Source organism: Equus quagga, chromosome 12, assembly GCF_021613505.1.
Source record: "Equus quagga isolate Etosha38 chromosome 12, UCLA_HA_Equagga_1.0, whole genome shotgun sequence".
Classification (NCBI taxonomy): domain Eukaryota; kingdom Metazoa; phylum Chordata; class Mammalia; order Perissodactyla; family Equidae; genus Equus; species Equus quagga.
Window position 1 is genome coordinate 42,200,314 of NC_060278.1, and position 23,886 is coordinate 42,224,199.

The 23,886-nt window shown below is 48.1% G+C and overlaps 1 protein-coding gene across 8 annotated transcripts in view; it reads right to left on the reverse strand.

The window, feature by feature from the left end:
• Positions 1 to 11,953: 11,953 nt before the first annotated feature.
• Positions 11,954 to 23,886, reverse strand: part of DISP1 (dispatched RND transporter family member 1) — a 210,757-nt gene continuing 198,824 nt past the window's right edge. For all 8 annotated transcript variants that reach the window (XM_046678924.1, XM_046678928.1, XM_046678929.1 and 5 more), the window contains one exon: positions 11,954 to 21,923. In XM_046678924.1, the coding sequence (XP_046534880.1) occupies positions 18,309 to 21,923 (3,615 nt within the window). In that variant the 3' untranslated portion in view covers positions 11,954 to 18,308. The remainder of the gene's footprint in view (positions 21,924 to 23,886) is intronic.

Here is a 23,886-nt window from a genome sequence, read left to right on the forward strand (position 1 = left end):
GTGAAGACAGACAAATCTGGGTTCAAAACCCAGCCCAGACTCTCCTTGTGTCTGTCTGTAAGGCAGTCATTTAATCCCCGTGAGCCTCAATTTCCTCTTCTGGAGATGGAAATTCTAGTGCTTAGTCGAATAATTAGAAGCAATGCATGTGACGGGCCAAGTGTGCAGTAGACATTGGACCAACAACAGCTGTCATCACGTTCGCTGTTGGCTCATTGTTGGTCACCTTGTGATGAACGAGGTATATAAAGACCCACCACTGTCCCTTCTCTCCAGGAGCTGTCGCTTCACTGGGGAGCTGAGACAACAAGCTGGACCGCTGAATAAAAGACCTTGCTTGGCAAGCAGGCCGTGAGTCTGGCCCTGGGGACAGAGGCTTGACAGGCCTTGCTCCAGATGTGGGGCACTTGGCCAGGTGTGGGGAAGTGACCCAGAGCCATGGTGATTGCCCGCGAGAGCCTGGAAGTCGTGGGCATTCATGCCATCCACATGGCAGGTGCCCGCCCTTATGCCCTCCAGCAGGGGAAAGGAAAGAGAGGATGTCACAAGCCATTTCCCCTGACCCCCAAGTGTTGGTCTGGTCACTGGACAATCCCAGAACTGTGGGAGCTCCTAACAGGCCCTGGAAGCCAGCCCTGGGCTCCCAGATGGAGCCTGCTTGGGCCACAGCCGACCCAGGTGCGTCTCTCCCAGCCCAGAGGTCATGGGGAAGGCAATTCCATGGTCTAGGACTTTAAGGAGAATGAGGGAAAAAGCATTTGTGCTAAGTGAACACCTCTCTTTGCGGTGTCCTTGTGGGGTCCTGGCTCTGCTCTGGTATGGGGAGGGCTGGCCATGGTGGTGAAGCGTCAGGCTGCCTCCCCCCGCCCCCCGCCCCCCGCCCAGTGCTGGCCATCTGAGACGCCCAGGACTCTGGATCTGCTTGCCCAAGGACCAGGTGTGGAATTTGCAGTGGTGCCCAGAAGGGGCTACGCTCCCACCCCGCAGATCCAAAGTGCTTCATTCATATTTTGGTGGAACACAACTTCTCTCCCCAGTGGCCCTGCTTGCAGGCTCTTCTTGGCAGCAGAGGCTATAATTTCCCTATATAGCATCTAATTTGAACTTATGCAAGCATCCTTCTCTCAAAATGCTTCATTATTATGTTCTTCTGAAATCCCGAAGGGAATCTTCCCAGCAATCCGAAGCTCCTCGGAGGAAGAAAGGATAGACCAGCAATTAGTGCCATGAACTTGGATGCTGGGAAGTCCGCGTTCGGGCCCGGGGTGCGTTTAGCCCAGGACCCCATCTGGGAGAGCCGGCGCCCACCGGGAAGCTGCAGGCAGGCTGACGTGCCAGGGGGCTAACAGTGGAACACGGCTTGGGTCTAAAGGGTACCTTCTCCTTCGCTTTTGCTGTATCCAAAACACGTTTCTCCCTGGGCCCCCTGCTTCCCCAGCAGCACAGAGCTCAGCAGCTCTCCCTCCCACAGCCTCCCAGCGCTGATGCTCACTTTCACTTTCCACAATAGGGTGAGAGCATTTCCTTCCGGGAAGGAAGGGCCACCAGGATGTGAGGTTTAAAAATACAACTTTCCTCCCGTCCCCAGGGAGGAAGAAAAATCCAAGGAAGTTACAGGAAGGAAAGTGATCAGACTCCTTTGGCCACTTGGACTTTTTCAACAGCTGTCTGTGACAGGGCTAGTTCTTGCCTGGAGCCACGGTGGATGCGACTGTGTTCTAAGCACGTGTGCCGTGCCCAGATGGGGACTGCAAGGAAGAGCAGAGGGAGGAAGTGCTCTGGGGCGACTCGCTTCAATAACCTGGGCCCGCACCTCCGCCAGCACCGACTAAGGGAACACACAGACCCCATCGTCATCCCAGCAATCCAAGTTCGGTGCTGGGGAAGCATCAGCAGGAGGAGGGAATTGCGGGTCCTTCGCTGCTCCTTACCAACCAGACTGAGCAGCTGGGTGTGGAAAGGGAGCTTCTTGGCCAACTCTGCCCAGAGAAAGGAGCCCCGTGTCTTCCAGCCAGGGATCCCATTGCTCCAGTTGCTTGAGTCCAGGCTGGGTCTCAGGATGTCTACCACTGGGCAGTTTTACTCTGGTGCTCATTTCCCATCTACCACAGCCTGGAAGAAGCGGGTACCATTCTCCTCTCCTGGCCCCTAGCTTCCCAGCTCCCAAATTCACGACTGTGCAGATGCGGCCCCACCTGCCTCCAGACCCATGACCCTTGCTTCAAGACCCCGGCCATGCTGACCTCCCTCCTGACTGCCCACAGAGCCCGCTGCATGGCTTTGGGGCTTTACCATTCCTGTGAGTTCTGCCATAAAAACCTGTCACTTGCCTCTGGTTGTTTCTGGTTATGCTTGTGTTCTAGGCACGAGGAGCAGGGTTGATGTTCTGACGTCCCTGCACCGTCTCAACGCCTAGTTGATGATGCTGTTCCAGTGAAGGAGTAAGAGAGCATATGAGTGAGTCAGGGAGCTTGGACGCCATTTCCTCCAGAAGGGTTTTCCCCTGGACCAGTGGTTCTCTCCTTGGCTGCCCGCTAGAATCTCCCTAGGAACTGCTAAATGCCCTGATGCCCAGGCCACATCCTGACCAATGAAACCAGAATCGCTGGGGGAGGGACCCAGCCAAGAGTCTGTTTTCAAGCTCCCCTGGCAGATTGAGAACCTGCGCACCAGGCCAGTGCTTCCCAAACACTACAGTGTGTGTGAGCCACGCCGGGTCTTGTTAAAAGGAAGATGCTGATTCTCTGGGGAGGAAATGGGGCCTGAGATTCTGCATTTCCCACAGCAGCAACGTGGCGCTGCTACTGCTGGTCCACAGACCTCACTTTGAATAACACGGCACTAGATCATATTCGGAACTGCCCTGGGACAACCCCAGCTTGGCCCTCTCACGCTTTTTGTAACTGCTGATTACCCTTTCTCTAGACTTCGAATGCAAGGATACCGTCTCTCACACCACTGTGTGCTCTATTGATGGCACGAGGTAGTGTTCAATTGTTGCATGCATGCTTGTATGAATGAAGTGACTAAATGAATAGAATGAATTTCAAAGTCCCCAAATACGTGGTCCTTCAAATGCTCCCACTGCAAACAGACCTGAGTGTCTGTTGCCTGTGGACAGCACCCAACACTCTCTCCACAGCACAGCTCAGAGCCCACCTGGCTGGGGCCTGGACCCCTGCCACGTGGGGCCAGGAGCTTTGAGGCAACCAAAACCCAGAAAGGCACGCGCTGCAGGCTGAAACAGACACCAGCTGTGGCTGCTGGAGCATCCTGAGGAAGGGTGGGCCCAGCCCAGATAGCAGAGAGTTGAGGAGCAGGAAGGACGAAAGGGCAGGGCTGAGGGCTGGTCCCCAGGGAGAAAAGCCTCTAATGATGGTAACATCTGATCTGCCTCTCCTTCCTGCTAATCCTCAATCACAACAGTGTGAAATCTGAGCAAGTGTGAAGGCCTTGGCTCCAGCTGTTTTTCATATCAAGCCACGATTCCAGCCATCAGAGCAAGAAGCCCCACGCTGAGGATGCAGCCGTGGGATGCTACGGGGCTGGGGGCCAATCCCTGCAAGATGAGGAGAGGGACACCCCAGCCGCGGGGTACGCTCGTGGGGAAGCCGGCCTGGTCTCTCTGGTCCAGCTGCCTCTAAGGCTCTGGGTCGGCCCCCAGCGCTGCCCTTCTCTCTCCCCGTTACCTCCTCCTTCCCCCGGGGACCCCAGCTCTGCCTTCCTGCCCTTGTGGGTTTCACGGGGCCTCCGGGATGCAAACCAGGCAGGCGGGGGATGGACAGGAGCAGCTGCCTCCCTGGGAAGCGGGGACCCCGGGGAGACTGCCAGCCGCAGCAACTGTGAGCCCTGAGACAGACCCCAGCCAGGCCAGGCGACAGGCCAGGGAATCCCTGGGGGCAGCTCAGCTGCTGGGGCTGGATTAGGAAGAAGAGACAACAAAGGCGACTTCGGGGCGGGGGGGATTCTCAGGCATAGTAGATGGGCTGGAACCTTAACCCAGACCCAGTGGCTCTGCAGGAGGAAGTGCTGGGGTGGGGCAGCGGGATGCCTGCTGGCTGCCATGTCAGAACCTGGCGCTTGGAGCTGGGCTCCAATTACCTGTGGAGGGATTCTCTCCTTGAATGGGGGCGTGGTGGGAGTAAGGGAGCAGCAGGCCAGGGCGGGACCGCTTCCTGCTGCCTGTAGAGAGAGACCAGGACCAGGTCCATTCCTGCCACTTCCATTTTCTTCCAGCCCTGTCAAGGGCCAACCCAGTGTGCTGACTCGTAAATGGAATAAGCGCTCTGTGATTTTAGAGCCGAGGGTGTGGGGAGCTCCAGGCAACAGACATGTCCTGGAGTTGCCTCCCCAGCCCTCCTCTTGCTGCACGCCCACCCCATACCTGGCAGGAAGGCCAAGTGCCGTTCTGGGTGCTCCTGGTCCCCCAGACTGCGCTGATGGAGCAGGAGGTGAGCACCTGCGCCACAGACGGGGCTGGGCCCATGGGACTGTTGATTCTGAAATTTGCCACCAGGACTCTGAGAGCCTGGGTCAGTCAGCTGCTGGAGCCGGGAGGTGCGCCTCAGGGCGGACGGAGGGCACGGGTTTGGAGCAACCCCCATAGGCCGTGTGCAAACAGCAGAGGAAACACATCCACAGGGACACAGAGGAGAGAAAAGCCGACACAGAGACAAGCGAGGATGCGAGATCATGTACCCCAGAGAGGGACAGAGACGGAGACTGGGGAAGAGCAGTTTTCTCGGTTCCAGCCCCCCAGGAATGCTGCCCTAGGGTTCCATGAGGCCCCCAATTCCTCTCACAGAACTCTCCCCTGTGTATTGAAATAGGCCAAGCTGCCGTCTGCTCTGACGACATGCCATTCAAGTAAGGTTAGGCTGTCGGGGCGGCCAGGCCAGCTCCAGGGGTGTCCAGCCTCCCTTGGCCCGGAGGGTGGCCTGTCACCTCTCTCCACATGGGTCCTGAGAGCCCAGGGAAGCACAAGCACCACAGACTGGCCTTGACACTGGTCCTGACTTGAGGGGGCGCCTGGATCTCAGGGGGTCTGCAGACCTCCCCCACCCCAGGAATCCGGGATTTCCTTGGGCCGCTGACCTCACCCCCTGCGTGGCTCTCAGAGGAACCCACAAGCCTGAGGGCTGCTGTCGCCTCCCACCCTCGGCTCCTTCACAACAGCAGGGAGCGACAGTGCTCGCTCGGCCCTGGAGGAGCGGGTATCCAGTTTCCAGGAGACGTGGGCTGCCTATTTGAACCTGAAACATACCAGGGGGATCAGACCAGCCTGAGAGCGGAGAAGCCTGTGATCCACCGAGAAGAGCTTGGCAGGCAGAGACCGCGAGCTTTCTGTGGTGTCCCGGGGAGGGGGCCATGCAGGCATGAAAGTCACCTCCCTAACGAGAAGCGATTCTCTCTCACTCCCGAACGTGGGTCTGAGGGACCTGGAGCAGGACAGATGGGGGCTGGACTTCATGAGTTCTGTCCCGTCTTCTGGGTCCAGACTGACCCCACGAGTTGCTTCTGAGACGCAGTAGCTGTTTCTGCAGTCCTGGAGCTCTAGATAGCTGCGGGTGGCTTCCGAAGACGCTTGTCACGCCTGACTTTACCTCGATACCCTGGTCAAAGGCCCCAAATCCCTGGGCCTCCCCAAGCTCTCTGGGATATTTCAGACTCCCTTGATCTCCCAGGAGGCAGCCTGCTCCCCAGCCTCCTGGAGAAAGTCTAGTCAGGACTTTTCCCAACCCAAGCCTCAGTTTACCTGCTCAGCACTTTCTTATGAAAACCCCCAAAGTTCAGAAGTCAAAGGCGTTGAGGGGCAAGTAGAGGTGGTGTTTACAGTGGGGCAGAAGAGGAGGCTGGGTGGTGGGTCTGTGATGCCAACGAGAGCATGAGGTGAGGCGGTTCATTGGCAGCCTCGGCTCCGGGTGCTAGTTCCCTAGGAGGGAACAGAAGAGGCAAGGAATGGAGGGATGCACATAGAGACCGCCATCACTGGATTCCACGCTGTGCCGCTGAGTCCTCAAGGTCGCCTCAGACTGTAAGTGTGACTACCCTCCGTTCCAGATGAGGAAACTGAGGCTCAGAGAGTGAACATGTCCGCGCGCACAGAGCCATCTGACTCCGCCCCCCTGGGCTGATGTGCCACGGTCTGACCTCCCCACCCCACCTCTCCACCGTGAAGCCTCCTACTAACGTCCTTCAGCGCTCATTCATCCCCTCAATTAGATTTGCAGGGAAGAATGGAAATGAGATGATAGAGGGAAGCAGCAAAAGAAGAAGAGAGTGAAAGAGAAGGCCAGGGCCTGGGGAGAAAGAAAGGAGAAGGGAGGAGAGAGCGGACGGACGGCGGCCGTCAGTCGGTCTGGACTGCTTATCAGCATGCAGCTCAGGGTCTCCCTCCCGACGTGCAGAGGCTGAATCTGAGTCCACTTTTCACCAAGCTTCTTGGGTGACACTTATGTTCATGAAAGCTCAAGAGCCACTGAGGGCTCGGCTGGGCTATCCAATGTGGCAGCCACTAGCCATGTGTGGCCATTTAAATGGAAATAAATTAAAATTAAAAATCCAGTTCCCCAATCAGATGAGCCACATTTTAAGTGCTCAACAGGCACCTGAGGCTGGTGGCTATCAGGCCCCACTGTCCATTGCAGATGTTGGTTTTCAGCTCTGCCCTGCTGCCTAGACACAGGGAGAGGTTAGGGCCCCCTCCTCAGGGGTACCATGTCAGGCATGTCCCTGCATCCTCAGAGCATCCCCACAGGCCTGGATGACTGCGGATTTGACAAGAGTCTTGCATGTGTCTAACGGTGACCACTGATGTGAGCCAGACTCCCAGCTGGTGTCCCCAGCTCCATCAAGCCTCCAACTCAGACCTATGGTTCCTGGTCACCTACAGGGAGCATGGGTTGAGTGGCCCCTATGTCCCGTTAGTCCGGGTCCTCCAAGGTCTCTGCAGAAGAGGGGCAGTGTCAAAGCACTAAGTTTCTTGGGGCAGGTGGCCTTCCATTCATGTGTCCACTCTCACGGGCAAGTCATAGCAGCTGAATGACCAGGGTGGAACAAGCCTTTCCGGTCTCCCAGAGATTGTCCACCTGGGGCCAAATGTAACGTGCTGAGGGTGTGCATGCGGTACCACAGACAGCCCATGGAGGCGAGCGGTGCCTACTCACAGCCCAGACCCAGATAGGCAAAGGGGGCCGGCCTCAGATGCCCCTAGTGAGAGGCTGGGGCTGGATTTGTATCCCCTCAGTCAGGGCTCTCAGGACCTCAAATTCCCTCTGCTTTGTCCCTCGAAGTCCGGCCGGGAGGGAGTTCAGGTCCTTGCTCCAGGCCTGGGAGTGTCCTGGACGTTGGTTCACAAGACAAAGCCCACGTCCGGCCCTTCAATGGCGGGTCTGGAAAAGATGCCGAGCAGGGACCATCTCACTGATCAATGTCAGGATATCCCTTCTTTCTAGTTAAAAAGAAATGCCTCACTCAGGAACTTCCAACGCCGGGCCAGCCTCCTGTTTACTGCTCTCGGCTGCCCAGCCCGCAGATAAGGAAGAGCGGCCCATTCTCTCCCTGCTCCAGCGCGTGTTTCCTGCCCGATTCCAGGCAGCCACTTCCGAGCCCGGCTGTTTCCCAGGGTGGGGGCATGGGCGCCACGGGGCCTTGAGCTCGTGAGAAAGCAGGGAGAGGGAGCCCAAGAGAAAGACCAGCAGGCAGGATGGTGACAAGGAGGGGCCCAGGCCCGCCAGAGATGGGGGACCACTCACCCTCTGAGAACACAGACAGTTGCTTGCTTTCCGCAGACAGGCCCCTCTCTCCAGCCACGGCCCCCTCACCTCTGCACTTGACAGGAGCCAGACAGGAAGCTGACCAGCCCCACTGGCCACCTAGCCAGCTGACACCGGGCAGACCTGGCCGGGGGATGGCATGCTGGAATGCAGCAGAGGCAGACCACGCCATGACCCCAGGTGGGCCCCGCAGGGTCTGCAGGCAAACAGCCAGCCCCATGCCGGCCCCCTCAGAAAGCCCATGTCACCAGACAGTCACCACTCTGTCTTTGCTTTCTGAACATGGCACAGAGACAGGCCACACACTGTTCACTTAAAAGACCTACGCCATTGCTCTCCCTCCGACCTTCCCTCAGAACCTAGACTGATGGATTGGGTTCCCCACCAGACAGTAAAACTTTCCCCTCGACATCCAATTAATTGTTGGTCTCTTGGTCTTTACTTTTGTTTTCATAAAACTTTGCTCATTACATCAGGAAACATAACTCTGCCTCTAACTCCAAAGATGAGCGATCCAGAGCATCATTAACCCACAAGGCTGGCCTCAACGTGGCCTCTGTGGGCTAATGCCCACTCCAGGCCCAACATTAACCTCCCGGTGGACAGGCCCACCTCTCCTAAATTCTCCTGGGCAGATGGGAACCTATCTCAGGGTTTTTTCCCTTAAGATACGACTCCCCTAGTTCATAGCAGCCTGCAGTGGCTAGACTCTTCTTTGCATGTCAGGCCTCTGAATCCACCTCCCATTATTAATGTGGACAAAGAGCCTAGGACAAGTCCAACAGGCTGTGTGAACTCCAGCTGAACCTCTGTCTCGGTGATGTTCTCCCCAGCTCCTCCATTAACAGTTGATCTTCTCTGAAGGCAATCAAAGGACTTCCAAGGCCTCTTCTCATCCCTCCACCTCCCCTCCCCTCGGTTCACATTCTTCCTTTTCAGACAGGCAGGTCCCACGGGGAAGCCGGGAAGTCGCTGGGGAAACTGGGCACAGCTCCTGTCTCAACCCCACCACTCACGCATTTAGGCACCGTTGTTTCCACTGTTAGCATTTGCTGGGGAAGCGGATGTTTCAGAGGCTCTGAGGTCCAGATGCTACTACCAGAATATTTAGAAGACTTACAGATTAAGAGAAGACGCAATGGTTTCTGGTAGAGTCGAAAACTCCAGGGAAAATCCTAAACGTGATTGGAACTCACTGACCTTAAGGAAGTGTAGACAAGGCGTTAGCCAAGAGGCCGCGCACCTTCCCTTCATTTCACTCCCTTCTCCATTCCTGTATGAAGCTGAGAATGGTGAGGTTATAAGAAACCTCTTCCTCTCCCCCTAGAGTTTCCACGTTATGTTGACTGGGGTTCTGAGCTGCAGACGACACAGTCTCTTCTGACTGGTTTCCAGCAGGAGAGAATTCATTAAGGGATGTTAGAAACTCATAGGTTGGAGGGCTGGAGGCACTTGTTGCAAGCTTCCAGAACAACTCTTGGCATCCACTGAAGAATGGTCCTGGAAAGGGAGCTCCTGCCATGGGCAAACCCAGACTCACCTGCATTTGCAAATAAATGCCCTGGTCCCTGCTTGTGTCGTCACTTTCAACCCCAAATCCGATGTGGTTCCATCTGTTTAAGAACCTCAGTCATGTGTCCGCAGCCTTGTGGCAAGTGACGCTGGAAATCAGTGTTTTGGATGCTTTGATGGGAAAGTAGATTCAGAACGTGGAGGAAGCTCTCAAAATACGGGGAGGCTGTTAAAATTTGGGGGTACCCATGAATGGCCAAAGTCCACCATACATGCAGAATTCCCCTCTCCACTGCTCACCGGGTGAGATGGAAAGTCTCGATTCAGACCTGCGTTTTCTTGTTCCGCCTTCATTCCAGAGGGCCCTGCTCGGCCTTTAATTTTAGAGCATATGAGGAAGACTGTGGAAAAAAAGATTTTGATTTTGTTGTGACTTGTCAATTGTGTCCCTCTTTTATAGTCTTCCTCATTACGTATGAGAAATTTCAACAACTACCCTCTGGTTAGAAACAGTTGCTTAACCAGGCTGGATTCTTTCATGTCTGCAGTCTCGTCTATGCAGTTTCCTCTGCCTGGGTTGCAGCTGTCTCCTCGGTGGCCAACCACACCACATGGAGCTAACATTCATGTGTGGGTCTGGGAGCCTGCTGGACAGACCTGGTTGAAATCCAGCTCTGCCGCTACATAGCTGTGTGACCTGATGAACGTTTCCTGATTTTTCTTATCCTCAGTGTGCACATCTAGAAAATAAGGATAATATTCCTGACTTCAAAAGGTTGTTAAGGAATTAAATGGATATTAGCTGAAAAGGAGCCATACAGACGGTAAGCACTCATGATTCCTCGCCTCCTTTCTCTTCTTCTGTTCCCGTGACATTTTGTACACACCTCCACCGCAGCACTTATGCTCAACTGTGCCCTTCAGACATCTAACGATTATCTGATTTTAAAAATATTGAAAATAAATAAAGTTAAAGTCACCCATATTCCAAGCACGTTGGAAAAAGTATATAATAATGTGAAATTACTCCTTCCTTAGCAATTTCCGACATTGGACTCTACTCCCCAGAAGGAGCTCCTGTTAAAAGTTGTGTGTGTATCACTCTAAACATTTTATTTGCAACTTTTTTTTCCACTTAACAATACACCATAGGTATCTTTCCATGTCAGCTTATAAATATCTGTATAGTTTTTTTTAAGGGCGACACAACGTATTGCATAGTTTTATTTAACCAGGGGTCTATTGGTGGACATTAAGTTTGTTTCAAATTCTTGTCATGAATATCCCCATACATATTATATTTGGCACACCCATGCTGTCTTTTCTGGAGGGAATTTCCTAGGAATGGGACTCTTGTATCACAGACTATTAATATTCACTATTGTTGTCAGAAACTGCCCTTTCAAAATATCGTGTAGATTTTATGCAAACAGGGCCTCTTTCCCCACATTCTCCCCGACATTGGACGTTACCAATCTTTAAAGCTCTGGTCGATCTGATGGGTTAGAATGGTAGGTCATCTAGTGAGGAGATGGCCCTGTGTATTCCTTTCTGAAAACACCTATTTATATCTTTTGCCCATTTTTTGACTGGGCATCCTTTTCTTTTAGATTTGTAGGATAGAGATACCAAGGCTTTGTCTGTTACAGGTGTTTGTAAAATTGTTTTTCTTCCAGGCAGTCACTTGTCTCCTGTAATGATTTATTACTCTGGGCCCTCGGAAGGCAGGGACCTCGTCATAGTCAGGGTGCACCACTGGAGACAGCAGCTGGCTCAGAGCAGGCTCTCGGCAATGTCTGCTGCAGAGATGGGTGAGGCTACACATGGGTGGCAGACAGATCAAGGGAAAGTCAGCCTGCCTGAGTAAAAACCCTCTGTTAGGAGACTTTAAAATAAAATGTAGATGCTGAAAAAGGTAAATCGTGTCTGTCGGTTTTCTGAAAATTTCATCTTCAGTTCAGTTTATTGCAGTAAAAACCACTGTGGGTTTTGGGTTTTGCTTTTCAATTCTTGAGCATTATGAGACCCTCAAAATGAATATGAAACAAATATTATGTGGCAGGATTCATATGTATAAATGGCAAATAAAAAACTAGGAAAATATGTATCTATCTTGAATAAGAATGAAATAAAGATTAGCAGGCTAATGAAGAATTGTATCATAAGGGAGGTCATATAGACCGTTATAATCAAAATTATATCAAGGAAACATTAATCACTTTAAAAAATGGCTTAATAGTGGTAGGTTTCTATCATGGAAAAAGCCCCGGACTCCTGGCTCGGCACTTGTCAATGGAGTGATCAAGTTAAGCCCTTCATCATCATCATCTGTACACAGGGGAGAAACATCTGCCCAGACTATGACCAGCCACACATCCGTCCCTTCATCCACTTACTCATTCGTTCAGTCAAATCTCAGCAGCAGACATTTTACAGTGTAGGCTGATTTGACTTAAAACAGGATCATGAAAAGGCGACTTAAAAATGTAAAAAACCTCTACAACTTTAATATGAAAGATAACCGAAGGAATATTTAGCTTATAAAGCTGGAGTAGAAAATATCTTTGGGGTACCCCATGAATATAGTGGATGAAAACACTGAGCAGCTTTTGGAACATAAGTAAATACAGCTTATTTAAAATGCACGATGGTCACAGGAGACAGACTGGAGTGGGATAAAGTTTTTATTATAATGAAGTATTTGCACAAATATATACACTGAAAACACATATGTACACAAATTTATATACCACACAATATACACAATAGTTGCAACACAGGCGAATAAGTAGAGAGCGTCTGTGTGACGCTGGATCAGCTAACCAAGGATGGCCTGCTCTACCTTTGCAGGCTGTTCAAATGAGGACAAAATGACATGATGAACATAACAATTGGAACAGCAATATCTACACAGTAGCATCTTTAACACGTCTCAACTCACTTAATCCTAGAAACCCTGTGAGGTAGGTAGCATCAACTATAGTTTATGGATGAGGAAATTGAGGTACAAGAAAGTGGCTGGTCTTGCTCTTCAACCTAGGTCTTTGGTTTTTAAACTCCAAATCCGTGATTTTTTTAAGGCCTTGCTGCTTCATACCGGGGTAATTCTAAAATGCTTGAGACTATTTCAATCTAGTATCAACATTTTTCACATCTCCCACTTAAAAAAGAATGTTACTTGTGTAATTACTTGCTTTGCAGATCCCTTCTTCTTGGAGGGCCTCAATTTTGCTTTTGAAGGACTGTCACTTTCTCGAAGGCAGAGGTTCTTGGTCATCAGAGAACCCGTGCCCTGAATGCAAAGAGCTTTCAGTAAAGTTTGTCACTTCGGTGCAGCAAGGTGCTGGAGAGAGCCTGCTCCCAAGGACTTAGCTGAGTGAGGGAGACAGACAATCAGACGATTCTAACAACAGGTGATGGATGCTGATGGCGAGCCCTGGTGGCAGAGGGACACCCTCCTCTAACGGATTGTGGAAGTCGAGCAAGTGAGGTCACCTGTGGTTCCCACCTGGATGGCCCAAACTGCTCAGAAAGACTGATCAGCCTGATTCTCCCAAGATCCAAAAGTGACATCAAAACACAGAGAAATATAAAACCTCCCCTCCACTTGTGAAGGGGCTCAGGATGAGTTCTCCCACCCCCGTGTGGTTTGCAACAATCACCCCAGAGATGAGAAAAATCACAGTTTTTGTTTCCAGGGCAGGATCTGTGCCTAAATTGGTTTTCGGAATCACAGTGATTTAGAGGAAGGGCTGGGTTTTGTCTCCGAGCTGGCTTGTCTAACCTCTGCTTACTCTCCCATGGGAACGTGTAGACATTTACCAAAGTGCCGTATAATTTGTCATGATTGGCAGGGAAGCTATTCACTGAAGGAAATTCCCTCCTACCTGCCAATCACAGCCGAGGGTCCTGTTCAGGGTAGGGCAAAGAAATTCAAGTTGAGATCTGTGATGGAATTATTCCACAATCCAAGACGATTCAGTTGATATCTATTCCCATCTGAGATATCTGACGAATAACACATACACTATTCAGAAAACTCAAGGTACAGAAATCAAACGATAGAAAAGAACCAACCCCGGGGACCTTCAATCTGACGGAGGATGTTGCAGAGATTTCCACGTTTCCCAAAGCCTTTCTTTAGATCTCTGCACGAAAGGAAATTTTGCTGGAAGGAGGACAAAGCTGTGGCTTTACACACCCCATCCTCTAAGGCTTCATTGAATTAAACATGTGACTGCTGCCAGAATGCAGAGAACTAGAAGTTACCCTGCAGACCAGGGACATCCCAGGAGCACGATGCACTCGTGAGGGTGGGCAGCATCCCACAGAAATCACGTTTAACTATTTAAAAATAAATGCTATTTAATATTCTCAACTAATATTTAAAACATGTGGTAAAATTTTGCCTAGAGATACTCCAATTGGACTTTTCTTTATCAATGCAATTTGCAATGATTTGCAATGTTGCAAAGGCAGTAACACTACAGTAGTTTTTTATTTGTTTTCTTGGGCTGGCTGAACAGGCTCTCCGTAATCTTGTTTAGACTACTGATTTACTTAGCAATTCCTTTCCCTTTTAAATAGTGGAAAACTAAAGTCCAGTTCACTGATCAAAAATGTCCAAATAGTGGAGAGAGGTTGAGCAAATTTTGCTTTGATTGTCACTTTGGCTCAAATTAAAACCAGCTCTTATAAGAATCTCACTGGGTTCCAAAGAAAAACATCTCTTGCTTGAAAATAATCTGCCCGTCACTTTTTAGGAAGGTGCAGATGACATTCCAGAAAGTTATGTGAAAAAATATGATGAGAAGGGGAAACGTCAAAGTTTAGCTATTCCAGTTGATTTGAGGGCATGAAGTTAACTCTTGTTTCACTGTGAAAGTCACAGCGCCATTAATAATAAGCACAAAGTCAAGAAGAGTATCCATTTTAGGTGTCAGGTGAGAATGGTGGAGGTGTTGACTGGTATTTCAAATTTTGGCTGAAATCCCCTGAGAAGAGGACACGTGGTCTACAAGTTCCTCTTAACAACTTGGGCCACTGACCTATCTTCCTACTCAAAATTAAGTGTATGGTTCTCAAGTTTACCTGAAAGAAAACTCATGAAGAACGTCCAGGCTAGGAAGAGCCCTTTCTTGCACTGTGACTTCTGAATGAAGAACATCATTGCTTTATTCTATGCTCCTTCCTAAAGCTTAAAACAGCACTTTCACGTCCCAAATCTCAGGAAGGCACTCATGTGCCACAGATGCCCATCAGGCTCCTCTGAGTTAGTACACTGTGTCCTGGTCGGCACTTGTGCTGTCAGGTTCATGCTGTGACTGATGGATCAGGGGAGTTGATAGAAACTGTGTTGATCCTGGTTACCCAATGAGTGTTCTTGAGTGCACATGCTGTGGTTTCTAAAGCTAACGGAACAAGAAATAACGCTTTTTTTTTTCATGAGAAATCCAAAATTAGGGCAGTTAAAACATTGTTAAGAACAAAAGGCACAAGATTCTACTAATCAATCATGAATATTCATTACTTTTTTCTACATATTTAATGCAAAGATATGAAACTTCTGAGTGTACAAAATCAAACGTTAATGAAAGTGGTAGTTTTACAAAAAACATTGTAGTTTAATATAACAATAATTGGAGATAAATGAACTAAATGCCAGCAAACATTTTGGAAAGATCCACTATGGTATAAAGGGTATTTGAACACAATAGTTCCTTCTGCATTAAGAAAAAAATCCTCTCATGATTCAACAAATTTCTATTTTTCATGGCTATGTCTGAATCTTATGAAAGAAAACCCGAGTCTTTGGATTCTTCATTTTTTCCTTCTAAAATAACTCTCGTCATTAAAGAGAAAAGACACAGCTGTTTTCAAAGTCATGGTTTCCTCATATTTCATTCAGAAACTGTCCTAACTGCTGGTGGAAAGACGGTTTCCATGTGAGACAATGGGAGTCAGGAACATTTCCTAATCTTCTGTAAGCCCACACTCCTAAAACTACTCTTCAGATCACCCGATGCAAAAGTTTTAAAGTTTAGAATGATGAAGGCTGGGGCATAGATTATTGTAATGAAATTTAATATCATAACAGCTTAGCAAAACTTTAAAGAAGATTGTTTTAGGAGGATGTGCATTTCACAGCAATTACACACAAGAAATGAATACACACAGATGAAGCTGTGTAGTTTATTTTAAACAATACAGCCTTTCCACGTGAAAAACTTTGTGCTCTTGGCCTGTCTCACTTTTCAATCAAGTAGGGATTTAAAAAGTGACCTTGCAGGGGAGAAGTCAGGAAGAAATCTGGTAACATGGACTCCAACCTCAAAGGGATGCTCTGTTGTAGTAACAGGATGCAAATCCTTCCCATAAGTAAATACCCTCCAATATTTCACAGTGAAAAGGCTCTTTTCCCCATACATAATTTAACCTCTTATTTGCTTTGCAATTCTTTAGGAGAGGACAGTGGATGAAATTTCTTTGTGAAACAGAACTAGAAATAGTGATCTTTTGCCGCTCAGTAACAGGGAATTAAAAAAAAAAAGCTTTTCAGTCCCAGCTAACAAATTCTTTAAAAAATTCCTGTGTGAAAAATATAGTCAACTCAAAGTCAAAGTCTGTAGCTGAAATCAATGTGAAAAGGGTTTACTGCCACCTTCAAGGTTCAGGGTGCTGAGCAGAGCGGGGGAGACAGGCCCCTCCAGCTCCTGGAGCCACAGGCGGTAGGGATGACCAGCAGCAAGATTGAGGCCCCAGTCTTGACTGAGGGAGAAGACAGAGGACATCTCTCCTCCCGCTAAGTTCCTTTCACTCCAGTTCTTATTTTCTAAATTTCACCACACTTAGTTCACATGAAAGTCTTTTAGGTCAGACTCTCTGTAAAGAAGTCTGTGTCTCCGGTAGTCCTTAAATTAAATCTGTGTCCATGCCCAGCAAAAATAATGTTTCAGGTCACTAAATTTTCACTAGCCACTTTGTGGCTACAGATTATAGAAGAAAAATAAAGAGTCTAGCGCTGGTCCTTGCGTGAGTCCTGTTTTCAAGTGTTCTCTTCTCCTCCCCACTTCGTCGGATTTACCTAACAGAATCAAGTGCAGTGGGAACGGACATAGAGTTTTGAATTTCAGTGTAAAAAACCTCACTGGCTTGAAGAGGCAGCTTAGCAGCAACACATGTGAGGGACCAGTGGGTTTAGTTCCCTCTAAGCTGCACGAGAGTTGGCTGGAAAGTTTGAGTCAGAAGTTACTTCTACCTCTAAGTGAACTAACAGGAGAACCACCCAGTCTCCCTGGGCTGGTCCTCCTTCCGGTGCTGCATCCGAGTCTGTTTGGGGATACTACACTTGGGCTGGGAGTTGGACAACCTGACTTATCCAGAAGAGACCATAATTGCTCAATCAGTGTTTTAATGGCTTAGAACCCGGTGAAGGGAAGAACAATTGAGTGAACTAGGCATGTGAGTGGGAGGACATGACTGCTGTTTCAAATATCTTTAGGGATGCCATGTGGCGGAAAGATCAGAGATGTTTGTTTTCACTTCCGAGAACAGAATGAGGGCCAATCGGGAGAAAAACTACAGGACACCAGATTTGGGTTCAACCGAGGTAGTCACGTAGTGAGTTCCTTGTCACTGAAGTAATTAAGCCAAAGCTGGAAAGCCGCTTAACAGAACCTTGGTTTCCTGCAGGTGGGTTGGAGTCAGTGAACCGTAAGGTCCCTTCCAACTCTTGACAGCTTTTTCAGGCCCGAGAATAATATGCAGATCTAATTTGGAAAACTATTCTTAGAAAATAGCTAATATAACTTTTGGAAAGAACAATGTATTTAGAAATATTTCCACCAGTTTTCTTCAGACGACCAAACTAGAGGCCGAATCCCAGAAGGAAGGAGAATGCAGTGGAATTCTCCCCATACGGGGCCGGAATGCACACAGTATCAGATGACACCCCATGAGGAGGGCTGTGTCATCTGAAGCATTACCCAGAAAACGTGCTCCAACAGCTCAATCACTGTAGACTGATCTAACACAAGACCCACGTGTCATTTAAGATGCTGCCTGAAGGCTCAGCGTTTCCAGGTGTTAGTTGCACAATAAAATCATCCTTGCACATCTTGAGACCCTGTCTAACACAGGAGAAAGCAGCTGTCTGAACATGTCCCTTAGGGCAGAGATGAAAGTGAAACGTCATAGAACAAGTTCCCCCACCCTGCAGGCTTCAGGGGGTTAGGACTCATCTGACCTAGATCTATCTTTGTCTACGAGCAGCTTATCCTAAGAAGTGGAGTGCTATTCCGGAGGATCACATCTCTTCGTGTGCTCCTCCTTCTGCGGCACTAACATAATTGTCGCCTGACACGAGGTGATGCCCATGACTCCTGGGTTAATAGATGTAATAACTGAACAACTGTCACTTTGGCTAATGTGGAAAAAGATACCAATGTGGATATAAATGTCATTGGCTTCATGTGACATCTACCCATGCAGACAGGTGGAATGCACTGTTAAAATTCACGGCAATTAATTTTTAAATGAGGCCTCACCAAAAATGTAAATGTTAATGTTTCGTTCCTGGATCCCAACTGAAATGGCTCTATTAAAATCAACATTTACATTAAGCAATCAAGTCTTGATTACTGATGACCAAATGCACCAGAATAGGGATATCAGGAAAATATGATTGCCTGGGAGAATGGAAACTTCTAGGTAATTCAAACTCTGATTCTCTGACTCATTGCTATGGGAAGGTAGAGAGAGAGATGATTATTTTCCAAGCTGGGTATAAATATAAAATACAACTGTACTTTTTGAAAATATAAAATCCAAATACCAGCCAATACCCATTAGATAAGTGAGTTTTCTGACTGTTCATATGGAAAATATAAATATTCCGTGATTTTTAACAAAGTGAAACATCCTTCCTCCTGTATTTTTGGGCTCCTGTTCTAAACTTTTTGATTTTACTTCCATTTCAAAGGAATGATCGAGGCACTGGTTCTGAATTTAAGACTATATTTATTAAAGTGTTTTTATTAACAAACTTTCACCAGAAAGTTCCGAGTGTGTCAATACAGCAGGCACATTGGCTTCAAGGTTTGGCATTTGGCAGTCCACAGAATTGCACTTGACTCTCACAATTCTGCCACAACTTTGTGGATTGTTCGGGCAGGACCTGTAACCAGCCTTCCCCATTAAATGGTTAAATAAAAATTTTGGTTCGTTCTGATTGAAATGTTCTGAGTTCACAGTGACATCAGTCTTAGCCGGGCTCGGCTCTCCTTCCCTTTCTGTCTGGTCGCTCTGATTCTCCACACTGGAGTCCTGGTTTGCGGCCGCTCCACTGCCCTCCATATTTCCGATGTCTCTACTTTTACAGAGTCCCCTTTGGTTATTTTCAGGATCACAACACGCTGTTTGTAAACATCCGGCACTTCTGCAGACAAATGGTGATGGCTCTGCCACCTTTGGAAGATGCTCTTCTATGCTCTGAAGACTGTGTACGCTGGTCTTACCAATTTTTTCTTGGGCCTGGATGTGCTGCACCGGGTGGAGGAAAAGACTCCTAGGCAGAGAATTCTGCATTCCGGGTGGTTTCCCTCTGCCCTGTAGGCAGGGACAGTGGTGGATGTGTGGGATGGGATGCGCGAAGCCCTCGGGGGCTTGGTGCGCAGCCTTCAGAGGCGTCAGGCCATTTTGGAGGTGCACAAAGCTGCTGGCAGTAGGAGCACATTGGTGGCACAAGCAGTCACCCATCTGCTGGCAGGCGTGGGCGCCATATTTCAAATGTTTGTAGGCATTTGGGCAGCTACATCTCTGATTCAGAGAGAAGAGGTGACACATGGTGTGCTGTTCGAGAGAGGGCTGGAACAAGGCAGCGCTAGCTTCGTTTTTGGTGCTTTTGCTGAGTTCACTGTTGTACGCTGCACGCACGGGCATCCCTACGTTCTTTGCCTGGCTATTGAAGAATTCAGAGCAGATGTGGGTCTCTTCATAGGAGGGCTTCTCAGAGGTGGTACAGCTGTGGGATGCCAGAGGTTCTAATTCATAAAACTCATGCTCCATTTCAGATTTTTGGCCCCTGGGATCTAAATGATAAGCATTCATGGTATGTGTTTTGTTTTGTCCCTTGTCACCAGGACTTGTAGACAAGGCATGAGAGAAGGCACTGCACTGGAGTTTTTTAGGTAAAGGAATCTGACCACAGGTACCCTGTGGCCCAAGGCACCGGCACATGCACTGGAAGAAGAAGGTGGCAAAAGCCCAGCTGACACACATGATGAGCATCATGAAGGTGCCCAGCTGGGTGTAAGCCAGAACCGTGGAGGGCATCATCATGGCCCCGGCCACGAAGGTGGTCAGTGCGGCCATGGCAATGGCAGAGCCCATGCGACTCAAAGAGAAGATCACCTTTCCTTCCCGGTCAGCATCTGGGGCCAAGCGGTAAGCGACCCCATAATGGACGGCGAAGTCTACAGACAAGCCAACCGCAACCGAAATGGTGACAGACTCCAAAACGTTGAGCTCCCAGCCCAGCAGGACGAGAGAACCAACAGTGACAAATATTGTTCCGGCTATTGAAATGATGGCGTAAAGGCTTATGATGATGTTCCAAGTGGTGAGCAGCATGACACTAAACGCAACAGCAACCGAGAGCCCCATGGCAATGAGGGTGCCATCGGAGAGGCTATCCTGCAGGTCATAGAACTCGAGATTGCTGACAAACCAGCCGTTGCTGAGGCCCTCAGGCGCAGAACTGAGCTCACTGGAAATCCATGAGTCCACCTCTTTATAAAACTGATGCATCTTTTCATAAGCCAGTGTGAAGAGGTAGGTACTCTGGAACTCCAGCACCACTGCCCTGATAGTATCATTGATATCAAACCTGGGCCCTGGGGTTTTGCTATCCAAATGGTACCCCGTACTCCTTTCCAGCTCCATGATGGCTCTCTTGATGCACAGTTCAAAAATCTCTTGCTTATAGGGGAAGCTCCAGTGGCTGCAGCACGGGTACAGGGCAGGCTCATCACAGTCCTGGTTTTCCATCCACTGCTTGAACGTCTCAATGAAGCAGCTGGTGAAGTCCTGTTCATCGGTCTGGTAAAAAAAGGTTTGGTTTCTCAGTTTTTGACAGAAGTGCAAAATCCAGACCTGGGAAGCTGGGCTAGCAATGTTGAAACTGCTGTCTAAGGTCAACTTCCCTTTACTCTTGGGGTTGAGTGGATTGCCATTGTCTTCGGGGGACACACCCCAGATCACTGTGATGGGCATGTGGAGCTCCTCTCCATGGTGGACACGCTCAAACATGAAAAGCTTTTTGTACTCAGCATCGTAACGTTCAAAAGGGTGAGACGACCTGAACACCTGGAACTCGGATAACTCCAATGAGGGCAGTTTCATCTTTGGATTTATGCACACGATGTAGGCCCCCCCTACAGTTAAGGCAAGGAACCAGAACAGCCAAAGGTAGCGAAACTTAATGACGATGCATGGCAACACTTTTTCAAAAAAAATTCGAGACGCTTCTGAAATGGCAAAAAGTACTTTGTGGCACTTCTGGCAAGCCACTGTCCAGCAGCTTTTGTTGTTGTATATTTGCTGCTGCGGCTTTTTGAAGCAACTGAATATATTGAGAAGATATCGCTCATGCAGCACAACTACTGCTGGAAGCCATGTGACCATTAAAACATAATTCACCAAAATAGCTGTGCCCGCATAAACCCCAAAGCATCTGATGGCTGTAATGTTGCTAACATAGTTAGCATAAAAGGCAGCGGCTGTCGTGAAACTGGTGACGAACATGGAGAGGGCGGCGTGCTGCAAGGTGATGCTCACGGTTTCCGAAGTTCCTGCATGAGGCTTGTCAAATTTGGTGTAGTTCCAAACGTCACACAGGACAAAAGCATCATCCGCTCCAATTCCAACCAAAATAATGAGTGCAGTGAGGTTCATAAATGGAAAGAATTCAAAGTTAAATACTATGCGATACAGAAAATAGGAAACAATCAAGGAACTGATGATTGCAAACATTGTCATAAGAGTGATGAACATGGACTTGGTGTAGACGCACATGACTAAAAGGACGATGGCAATGGCTATGGCAGGATACACAGTATCCATGAGAAGGTAATCCTGAAACAAACTGTGTTTGATCCCAAACTCAATCCCGGTGATGGTGGTGACACCGTCAGAAGAGTTCCAGTTTTCAAAGTTGTCCAGGTAAATGTTCATCATGCTCTCCCCTTTCTCAGTGGGAGAGAAGAGCATGCTATACTTGAGCGCCGGCATGGCGTAGTCGGCTGCCTTTGGGGTCATAAAGTCTTTGTCCACCAGGTAATGGAGGATCTGGTACACGGCGTTGTACTTGGTACACTTGCGCGGCACGTTGGTGCACTTGAGCTGGTCCTTTCTTCTGGCCGCCATGTCCCAGCAGTCTGGCTCCAGAGTGCCATTTTGGTAGTGTTTGGCGCAGGTCCGAAGCAGCTTCAAGGTGTGAGAAACATCTCGCTCGACGATCTTCTGGCAGGATGACCTGTTGTTCAGAATAGCGATGTAGTTCCCCAGGGTCCAGCTGGGGCAGCAGGAAGCGGCCGTGGTCCTCTGGCAGAGATCGCCAAACTGGGGGTGAGACCTGATCTGCGGAGACACAGACACGTGGAAGGCCTGCCGTTTAAAATCGGTCAGCAAAGGGTCTGAATTAAGTGGCCTTGAGGGACAGGGAAAGTTACAGAAGTTAAATCATCATCCTCTGAAGTTAGGTATCAGTTTGAATACAAAGCGAGGTTCCCCCTCAAAGCTGTCTTACATGGCGGAGTCCTCAGTAGGTTACTTTTCAAACAATAAACTACTGTCAGCGGATAGCACATGAGTGTGAAAGAACTTCAATCAATGCTAGTTTGGTTTCAAAAAGGACACAAAATTAACACCTCTTTGGTAAACAAGCCTTTTCCAAGCCACTTTAAAAGGGAATAAAATGGATAGGCTGTGAGGTTTATGTATGTTCACCTACAGGATTAATTAAGAGAACAATTGCCCAATTGATTTATGAAACACGATTGTGGCTTTGCCTGAAATTTCCGGTAATCAGCATGAAATTTTTGGTGACAAAGGTACTGTGTTTCAATTAATTTAGTTGGAGGCAAAGATGATATTCTCTAGAAAACTGTCAGTGAATCAAAATGTGACTCTGGTGACACCAGAAGTGCTGATGTCAAAGATGTACGAAAGACATGGCATAAAATTGTTTCTTGAAATATGAGTCGAAAAGGGCAGTGCTTCTAAATTAAAATATTATATAATCTGATTTTAAATAAATATGTATAATTAATAAAATAAATACATAAGCAGGAATTTAATTATTTCTTCCACATCGTTAGAAGTTTATCCAAGTTGGCTAAAGGACTTTTGGGGGAACTTTCTTTTCTGTTTTGCTGAACAGGGTTCTGCTGCATATCAGCAAGTCTGACAATTCTGGATGTAATGTGGACCGTATTTCACTCAGAACACTATTTCTAATAAGGCTTTTCTTCTTATGGCTGTTCTGGTCACAGAAAACTGAAAAATTGTGCCAATGCCAAATCTCGCATTGATAAGATTATACTGAAGCCTGCACAGTTCCATTGCCTTAAAAACGTGTAAATTACGTGAATGGCCCTCTTCCCTGAGGGTAAGAATAAGAAATACCCCTCTCTCGAGCCTGTCCGGAGACTTCTCTTCAGAAGGACTAGAGCTAAGGACAACCCACTCCTATCACCTTCCCTCATCTCTATTTACCAAAGGCTGTTCCAGAGAAGAAAATCCAAAGTCAAGAAGGGTGTGAATATTTTTTTTTCTAATAGGATTAAAACCACCCTCTACCTTTATTAAAGTAGGTTTTATCAATCATGCATTGAAATATCTTCTCAAAGTAGAGGAGAAGTTGGCACAAATCATCTTTTTGAAACAGACTTATCCAAGAACCAAGTTACTCATAACTAACTAAGCCCTGGCCATCGATAGACTTTCCTGGGCCTAACCCTGTGGGGGCGAGGCGTAGATGAACCAAGACTGGCCATGTATCGGGAATTGTTGAAGTTGGGTGGCCTTGCACATGGGCATTATTCTACTAGTCTATTTTTGCACATGTTTGAAAATTTCCATAATAAAAATCTGTGGTTCTTTTTTCAAGATACTCTATTGGGGGTAAAGAAAAATGAGTCAAAAGGGTTATTATTCGAGCGTACTAAAGCAACATTGATTTTAACAAAGGCTTAATTTTTAAGCTCATTTTTAAAGATCAATAATTACTCGATATTTCATAAAATAATATAATTAATATTTAATTGTTTCTAGGTAAAAACATTCACATAGGCTACCTGAGGGGAAAGCGAACCACCTAATAAATAACAGGAAACCCTGGAATAGCATCTCCTTGGTTTTCATGGCAGATAACCACTTTTACCCCAAAAAGAAAGAACATGCAACTCCCTGGGGTCAGCCTGGTAAACTGAAAGAAAGCCAATGCAAGCCCAATGCCTGACAGTTTTCAGATGGAAGAAAATAAATTGTATCCATTATGAAACCCACTATCAGCTGGAACACATTTGTATTTGCTGAAATA